The following is a 9,721-nucleotide window of genomic DNA, read 5'->3' as shown; positions in this document are numbered from 1 at the left end:
GTATTATTCTGTCAGGATTATTGATATCTGGCATTCGATGTTCAATTTAAATGAAGTTGCATTTTTAGTGAGAACTTCCGCAGTGCAGCAATAAAACGTAGCTGGATCCTTCTGGAAACATGGTATTGGAAATTAAATATCTCACTGATGTGGAAATGTTGATTTGGATTCACTTTCTTTAATAAAACTCGGAAGTGAAAACTAAAGTTATGAAATCGCACAATACAGGAATGTTAATCGACTATGCATCTCAACCCTCAGCATAAAGGTGGAAAACAATTAAGCTCAGAAACCTTAAACGTCCAAAACGCATTTCCTGTTCCATACTTTTCCAATTCGAATACTCAAGTTATTAATGAAACTGTTCATATTACACATCTTTTGTGCAAAATGCAATGCTCCCTCTTTACTGGTTCAGTTTCCAATAACAGTGTGTTACATATAAACACGGGTTAACATGAAAGCCATAATTATTTCCATTAATTGGATGTTTCCTCAATAAATAGGGCATTGGTGACAATATATGCTGTTTAACCATGGAGATTTTGGTTACAAACCATTCTTCACACCCCACCCCCAAACCTGGATTCCGAGTCCAGCTCTAAAAACCTCTGCAGACATGATTTTGTACAGCTATTTCTGTGTCACTATTTCTGTAATCTTCACCTTATTCAAGTTCTGGTAAAACACATTCAGTAATCTGCATCAGTGTGTCGGCAACAGCACCATGTTCTGGCTTTTTGTACGTGTCTCTCCGTGCTCTGCCTCATTGTGTGTCTATAATCCTAACATGTTCAGGTTTTTGAACGCTCTCTTCCAGCTGTGCATCACTGTGTCGGTAATCCCCCTATGCTCAAGATTTTGTACGGCTCTCTCTGTACCCTGAATCAGTGTGCGTGCTGACTGCCGACTCCTTGCACAGTAATAAACAGCAGAATCACTTAGTTGTATTCGAGAGATCATTAACCGACTGATTTTTGCCTGTGGATCAAAAGATTCCGAAATTCGTAGTCCAGCAGCATTTTCTTTCTTCGCTTCTCCTGTAGTGTCTCTCTGAAGGAGATATTTCGGAGCCTGTCCTGGGGACTGACTGTACCAGTAAACTGTGTACTGACAGGATCCTGAATACTTACAAGTTAGAGTAACGTTGTCACCAGCAGGAGAGGTTTGAACAAGCGGTCTCTGAGATATCGGGGTACTGGAATCTGCAGAATGACATTGAACATGAGTAATTATTCAACTACTGTTTATACAGGGAAATTGCAAATGACCGAAATTGACCTGGTTTTTGTGGCAGTTAACTTTGTTGACAGTCCATTTGAATCTATTCTCTTTTATCGAAATATAAATTGCTGAGGAGATAGGGTGACATTTTCTTTCATATGTTGTCTTCTTATAATGTCTGATGAGCTGCCAAAACGAGTGATTGGAACTCATTGAACAGCAAATTTCAAATGGAAAATAAGCAGCAGCTTTAATGGACAGGAAGGCCGGGCTGTGGAGAAAAGCCAAACACAGTAGGAATAATTTGAATGGACACGAAAAAAGGCAGTAAACGCAGGCGTGTTGAATGCTCTCCTATATGATTCCGTTATGAATGTTATATTTCTGATTGTATTTGCTGTGGTGAAATGCAACTCGAGTAAACTTCTTATAACCTGTCGAGACGATTTTCAAAAATAGCTGCCCGAATGTCACCCAACAGTTTTGTGCCATTATACACAGCAAGATACAAAATGAATAAAGTGATTGGTCAATCGTTTTCAGCAGTTTACCTCTGTCCAGGAGATTTTACCTAACGTCGGAACTATTGTTTTATTTTGTTTATTTTTCAAATCATATCCGTTTTGTGGTTGTTTACTTCTAACATGAAATATTTCAATTTAGTTTTCATTTATTTCTGCTGTATAATTTTTTTTCATTTTGTGTTTCTTCTAATTGTTGATAGGTCCCCCAGATTTCCCTCCATAGTCGGTTGGGATCAGTCTGCACTGGTTCTAAGTGTGGTTTTACTGTTCGTCATTGGGAACCCAGCACTCTCTATGAATTTGAACTGGCATCGATTTATTGTCTTCTGAGTATTCGGTGTGGATCTGAAGACAAGGAATCAGGAGCTCTGCCCAACTGATTTATGGCTCTGCATATACTCCAATGTTCAAACCCGCATGAAATCTAACTAACATTTCTGATTTGGAAAGCTGAGTAGATTTAATCTGTCCTTCTCCCTCGGTTTTCTAAACATTCCAACAATGACTCAGTAGAATGTGACCTAAATCCTCTGCTTGGAGGAATATTCCACATTTCGCTAGCAGTTCATCTTTACTTTCATGATTTGGTTTATTCTGTTAGTGAGCATGATACATTAATGAACCATTGCTCTGAGTTTTATCTCATCCACCCCATTAACTGCGTCAGGGTATATATGATTTGTAAGAGGTCACCTTCTGCTTCTCTGCTTCTCAGAGAGAAGAGACCTGGCGAAAACATGCAATTTTGGGCCTCCAAAGCTTTATGAGGAACGGAATGCTGCATATTCAAGGAAACGCCTTGATTGAATTATTTCTCCTTGTGGCAGTGCTAGTAACTGAGACCTTAATCTCGAACTGTGACGATTGTATGGACTTTTCAGCCCAGAATAAATTGTACTGGATGTCTATCCTGTAACAATTCTATATGTTCAAATTAGACGACTTTTCTTTATTTTAACCGCGATGCAATGTAGCTGAGAACTCGTAATCACTTCACAAAGGATAGCAATAATATCTCAGGAGACGGTATGATAAATCAGAGCCGCACTTGCTCCAAAACACACCAATTGGAGAGGAAACATCAATCCATCGACCAGCCCTTCACAATATAAAACTCACCAAATATTCTTGTCAGGGTTATACCTCCGACAATGTCGTGGAAATTGTCCCCTCAGCGTTTTCCTTTTGAGGAATCGTATCTTGCTGGTTTTAAATGTGCAAAGGTCAAGTTTGAAACTGTACCCTTATGCTGCTAAAATATAGCAAACTGAAATCTCAAAAGGGCTACATTGACGAAAAGTATTTACAATTCCTAATTTAAGTCTGAGGTTGGAAAACTGGGAAAATGGTTCATTGTATACAGACACATATGAATGCAATGGAAAGGAATAAAAAAACGACTATAATTCGTATCACCAGCCACAGGTAATTCCTGGAGTTACATCGTGTTGTTCGTGTTCTCAGTCTCCACACTTTCTACCATACTGGTGCGACCCCAACGTTGACTTGCGAGAAATACTCCAGGTCAGTGAAACCACCGACCCAGGACCGATTTGAATACATGCCTTCTTTTGGAAAAGGAGGAGAAAGTGAGGACTGCAGATGCTGAAGATCAGAATCGAGAGCGCTGCGCTGGAAAAGCACAGCAAGACAGGAAGCATCAGAAGAGCAGGAAAATCGACGATGAAAGGCTTATCCCAGAAACATCGATGTAATTTTTCAATACCACAACCACAATTCTTTTGGGAAAATCAGGAATCGAGTTCGTTATTCTCCCCAAAATTTGGAAAATATTACAAAACGTTTACTTCCAAAAGGTTTGTTTTGAGTTTCTTTGCAACTGAAGTTCAAAATATTAAACCGAACATTCATGAAGATAGTCTATAACGAGTCGGAGTGCAGAGTAACTTACCAGGTGTGACAGTCACAACTGTCCCGGATCCATCGATATTGTAATAATATCACAGCAATACTCCTCTTAGTCTCCCCTGCACAAGAACCAACGGTATCTCGAATAGTCGAGAAATCATCAGCGTGCTATTGAATACTCTAAAAATTCAGAGCTTTTAGGTAATTAAGCAATATTCCTTGCGTCCAAGTTTCCTTTGGCTCTAGTTAATTTCCTGGTCTTTTGTAAAATGGCACATGAACGTGGGAGTCAAGTGTTCTCTTCATATAAGCAGAGAAGAATCTAACAAAGAAATTAGTGCTTGCTCGAGTGAGTAAAAATATCAACTTATATTTCAGTGAAGAGAACTTCTTGCCGACAATTGACAATTGCTGCTGGAAAAATTGTAATAAAATTGCACAGAGGTATTTGGTTAGGCTCCTTTCATTGTGTCTGTTGCCAATATCACACAATGTTGCAAATCAATTTAAAACTTTCCAGGACCAGTTGAGATTTGGGTTTGACAGGTGGACGGTAATTCCTGATTCCAGCTGTGAGAATAGGATTAAGACTCGTGTCAATATGCTGTAATCGTGATCAATTATTCCTAACTTCCATTCAGCCACACAAATCCCGACAAAGGATTCACCATCCAAACACACTTGGCATCTGTGAAAACCATCTTGTTATTGACAATAATCCAGTAGATATGTAAATTGGACTATGGGGCAGAAATTAAAAGGCAGAGCTGTGCGATTTTCTGGGCAGATTCACTGGGTTTCAATTTATTTCTGGAATAATCTCCTGTGAGAGTTTTTGAGCGACGGGAAGCCGAGGCCTGTCACTGTGTGCATTGCTCCAGTATCCAGCTTTACAGTAATAGGTGGCGGTGTCTTCAACTCTGGCATCCCGAATTTTCAACGAAAATGTCTTTTGAGCTTTATCCGTCGACAGAACAAACCTCCCGCCGCTGGAGATCCGCTCCCATTCTGTGGCTGTCTGCGTTTGTTTGAAGAATGTTCCACTCTCAAAACGATAAGTGTAATACCAATGATATGCATTAAAAACACAGGTGATGGTGAGGGACTCACACTCGTTCTTAGAAACATTTAAAGGTTTCTGTGTCACTGACTGACTGAACAAACCTGCAAATTAAACAAAAAGAAGTAAATGGGCAATAGAACTGACCCACACAACGCGGTTCAAATTCCAGACCATGCCTGTAATTCAGACGAACTTGAGTAAGATTGTAGTTTTTCATTCACACGATGTTGCTTTCCGTGATTGGTACTCACAGGGTAAACAGAGACACAGGACCAAACCAAGGAGGGCACCCATCGTTCGCTAGCTGGGAGCTGATGGCTTTTGATGATGGGGAATGACAGATTATTCTGGTAGATCCGATCGTGTCCTGCACCGTATTACTAGATATGAATGGAGGTGATTTGCAGGCAGAGTCAGTGAGGTGGTTGATGGGCCGAATGGATTCAAGATCTCTGTACTTTCGTTGTCTGATTAAGTGGTAGGCTTGCAGAGGGAACTTCCCGTTTTATGTGACTTCACCAGCTCTGTGAGCTGGATTTGTAATCCCCTCCCACGTTCGCTCAATGCACAGGGATCGGGGGTGGGGTTAAAGGTGGAGACATTTTCTGTCAGTGATCGCTTCATCCTTCCTTGGCCTCGCGGACATGAGCTTGGTATGCAGCCCTTGTTTCTATTGGGTCAACTGTGTTCAGCAAAGAATCTGAAGTTGCGATACTGGAAGAACCCAAAAGCAAAATTCTCCACTCCAGCATCTTCAGCACTATTTTCTTTTGTTTCCTGCCCATCCCCGTCTTCATTGTAAATCAACAGTGTTGGTGGTGTTTAATGCTGAGCACGCCAGCAGAACCTCTGTCAAACATTTGATCTCGAAAACTGTACCTCAATTTCTGCAGTTTCAGTCAGTCTTAAACTGAGATCCTGATTAAAAAATGATGTATTCCTGTGAGAATGTTGTGGTGAATATATTTAATTGACATGCCAAGCAAACTTTCCCAGAGTTTTGAGCAAACAGTTCAGGTTGTAACTTTGCTGGCCGAGCTGGTAGGTTTGTTCTTGGACGTTTCGTCACCATGCTGGGTAACACCATGGTGACGAAGTATCTGAGCAAACTCATGGTCGGAACCTCAACCTGAGGTACAAATCTTCACAAAAGTCTTGAACAAACAGTTTCTTCAATTCCTTTATGCGTGTTGATATAATTTAACCCTAGAAAGGAATTCGAAATTTGAATTAGATTAATACCTATTCTTTGAAACTGGAGACAATACAGATCGAGTGTCGTCCACGGACCATCCAATCTTTCCAGTAATTAGTCTGAAATAGGGGCTAGTGCTGGTGGTGGGAGGTGTCCAATCTGAATGATACTCATCTAAGTCTTTTTAGAAACTAACGATGTGAGCTTTCCTCAGAATGTCCACGTCTGCTCTTTCCAACTTTTAATTTTACTGATTTTGTTCTTTTTCCCTTAAACCACTTCTAAAACTTTGCCTGGATGTAGCAGTGAGGTCCAAACGATTCGAAATATGTTAAATTGAAATTGCTTACACAGATTGGATTCAGTTGTCGCTCAGTTTGTGACAAAACAATAAACAAGGAGCTTTGATGCCCTTTATTAAAACAGGACATTTGGAGAAACTCATCAGCACTGGTAGTATTTACACAGATAGAAACTGTTATAGTTCTGGTTTGAAGACTCACATTTGGGTCGTACTATACAGATCCTGCCAAACCTGTGGAGTTTCGCCAACATTTGAATGAACCTCCAGTATCCACGCTAGTTTGGGCTATGGACCTAGGGACAGAGAACACCGTCTCCAAATACTTTTTTATCGCCGAATTTGAAACCCTACCGTTGGTGACCGTGTCTTGTGCAGTCTGGAACCTAAAATTAGAAATTTACTTCCGGAATGTTTGAAAACCTTTTACTTCGTTTTCCTCCATCATAACACGCCTTGTAACTGATTACTTTAAGCTTTTGATCATGTGACTTTAAATGGCCGAAAGCTTCTGTGAAATTCCGAGATGCTTCATAACTTTATACCGAGTCATTAAGCTGTTGCATTTCAGTAAGTCCTGGTCACTGACTGCGTGAAACAGGCGGTACAAATGTAAGTCACACAAGTCAGCATTTTACCACAGACGTGGAAATAACTTAGTCCTGAATCGACTGAATTATTCCTGTTCTCTAGATCAAGTAGCAGCTTTCTGTTTGCATCAAAACAGCGCTACGTGTCTCTGGATCTATTGTAATATTCCTGCTGTCTGGATCCAATTCTTTGCAGCAGTAGCTGGAGCAACAATAGTGATGAACAGGGGGCTGCTGTGTAGAGAAATTAATTGTTCAAAAGCCCAGCACTTGGGATCAGTGGTCTACATTTTTTGCAACTGCAGCGGGGGGAACGAGAGCGAGCACCAATGGTTTGGTGGAAATGTAAGTGAAGCCTTTCAAAACTTTCCTTGTGATGAGGCAGAGCGCAAGCTGAGCGGGACCGGATACAGGACAGATGAGTAAATGAGGCAGCATATTTAGGTGGTTGCTTTGCTTCAGTAGTGTCTCCCACCCATCCTCCTGCTCTAACCAAAACCAAAATGTTCTGAGCCCCGATTTGGAAAGGTTACTTGTTCTTCTATATATAGTTTGTTTGTGATTGAATGGTTGGGCATCCGAATGATCCTTCTCTAGAATGTAGGAGGTATTGATCACCACCAGTGTCCCCACTGACTTCATTTGCGGGAAGGTACCCAACTCCAGCTGCTTGGAAACCGCATTAGGGAATTTGAGCTGGAACTGATGGTCTTCAGAACTTTCAGGAGGCTGTGGGGCAATTGAGATTAGTTACAGGGATGTTCAGGAAAATGGTAGATTGGTGACAGTTCAGGGACAGAGAGGGAACACGTAGACAGTGCAGGGAAATCCTTTTTTCCGTTTACCTCAATGACAAGTAGATCGTTTTGGATACTATTGGGGGGGATAACTTACCAGGGGTAAGCCATGGGCTACATGTCTCTGGGACAGAGTCTGTCCCCGTAGCTCAGAAGGGAAAGGGGAAGAAGAAGAGGAAAAGGAAGAGAGCATTAGTCACTAGGGTCTCCAATAGTTAGTGGTAAAGAAAGGAGACCTTGTGCGAATGTGAGAATCTTGTGGTTGGTGTGTTACCTCCCAAGTGCTAACACCAGGAATGTTCAGATCATGTTTTCGGTATCTTTCAGGAGGGGCTAGCGGTCCCAAATCGTGATCTACAGGAGGACCAATGACATTGGTAGGAAAAGAGATGTGGATGTAAGTCAAAAATTCAAGATGCTCGGCTGGAAACTTAGAGCTATAAAAAGACAGCTGTTATCTCTGGCTTGTTACTTGAACCACAACCTAGCGTGGTGAGGAACAGGTTGAGAGAGCAGTCGAACATGTAACGACAGGGATGATGCAGGAGGGAGGGATTCATAGACCTGGATAATTGAGGCACATGGAAAAATAAGTAGGACTGCACCTGAACCGGAGGGGTACCAGTTTATGGTTTGGGTGCTGGATTTGTTGATGCTCTTCGGAACATTTTTGCTAATTCAGCAGGGGGATAGGAACCTGAATATATGCTGCAGAGTTCAGGAGGATTAGTGTAGTGAGGTCATATGTAAGGTGTCAAGTCACAGGAATGTACCAGAAAGTGGAACAGTGATTTGTCATGTGTTTACTTGATCACGAGGAGCATCTGGAATAACGCTGGTGACATTGCAGCATGGGTTGGCACCTGGGACTTCGATGTTGCAGGCATTTCGGAGATATGGACAGAGCAGTGACACGACTGATTGTTATAGCTTCTGGGCTTCAGATGTTTCAGTAAGATGAGAGAAGCTGGTAAAAGAGGGAAATTGTTGACAAAGGACGTTTGATGAGGACGTCAGATCCTGGTGATCAGAGTCGAGAGTCTGGTGCTGGAAAAGCACACCAGGTCAGGCAGCATTCGGGAAGCAGGAGAATCGATGTTTCGGGCATAAACCCTGAATCAGCAATGGGCTGAAGAAGGGTTTATGTCCAGAGTTCGATTCTCCCGATCCTTGGATGCTGCCAGACCTGCAGTGGTTTTCCAGCATTACACTCTCGACAGTATGTATATAGACTAACAAGAGGCAAAGCCGCACTGGATTTGTCTCTGGGTAAGGAACCAGGCCAGATGTTAGTTTTGGAGGTTTATAAGCTCTTTTGAGATAGTGACCATAATTCAGTTACGGTTATTTTAGTGACGGAAAGCGATAACAATTTATTGCATGGCAAGAGGCATAGCTGGACGGAAAGTAGTTATGAAGTGATAAAGCAAGGTTTAGGATGCCTAGGACTAGGTAAGAAACTGAAGGGGGTGCGCACAACTGAAATGTGGAGCACGTTCAAGGAATAACTATTGCGTGTCATTGGCAATTATCTAACTAGGAGAAAGTGAGGACTGTAGGTGCTGGAGATCAGAGCTGAAAAATGTGCTGCTGGAAAAGCGAGCAGGTCAGGCAGCATCCAAGGAACAGGAGTCCTGAAGAAGGGCTTATGCCCGAAACGTCGATTCTCCTGATCGTTGGATGCTGCCTGACCTGCTGCACTTTTCCAGCAATACATTTTTCTGCTCTAATTATGCAACTGTCAGGCAGAGGGGAAATGGTTGAGAGACTGAACCGTGGTTTACGAAGGAAGTTGAATTTCTTTTCAAGAGGAAGAAGGAGACTTATGGAAAGATGAGGCTTGAAGGCTCAGCCCGAGCGCTTCAGAAATACATGTTAGCCAGAAAAGACCTAAACAGAGAGCTAAGAAGAGCCAGGAGGGGGCATGAAACGTCTTTGGACCAAGAAAGGCCATAAATCTTTCTATAAGTATGTCAGAAATAAATGAATGACGAGACTAAAGTTAGGGCCAATCAAGGACAGGAGTAGTAAGTTATGTGTGGAGTCCAAAGAGATAGGAGAGACCTAACATGAATATTTTTCGTCAGTATTTACACAGCAAAAAGACAATGCTGTCGAGGAGCTTACTAAGATATAGGCTATTAGACAAGACAGGGTT

The 9,721-nt window shown here is 41.9% G+C and overlaps 1 protein-coding gene across 1 annotated transcript; it reads right to left on the bottom strand.

Moving 5' to 3' along the window:
- Window positions 1-777: 777 nt before the first annotated feature.
- Window positions 778-4,974, bottom strand: LOC132808244 (uncharacterized). The gene is made up of 4 exons (XM_060822065.1): window positions 4,932-4,974; window positions 4,473-4,781; window positions 3,661-3,699; window positions 778-1,205 (listed from the first exon to the last, which is right to left on the bottom strand). The coding sequence occupies exons 1-4, from the start codon at window positions 4,972-4,974 to the stop codon at window positions 778-780; spliced, it is 819 nt and encodes a 272-aa protein (XP_060678048.1).
- Window positions 4,975-9,721: the final 4,747 nt, after the last annotated feature.

This window comes from Hemiscyllium ocellatum, assembly GCF_020745735.1.
Source record: "Hemiscyllium ocellatum isolate sHemOce1 chromosome 27 unlocalized genomic scaffold, sHemOce1.pat.X.cur. SUPER_27_unloc_4, whole genome shotgun sequence".
NCBI classification, from domain to species: Eukaryota; Metazoa; Chordata; class Chondrichthyes; order Orectolobiformes; family Hemiscylliidae; genus Hemiscyllium; species Hemiscyllium ocellatum.
This window is presented reverse-complemented; position numbering and strand designations above follow the sequence as displayed.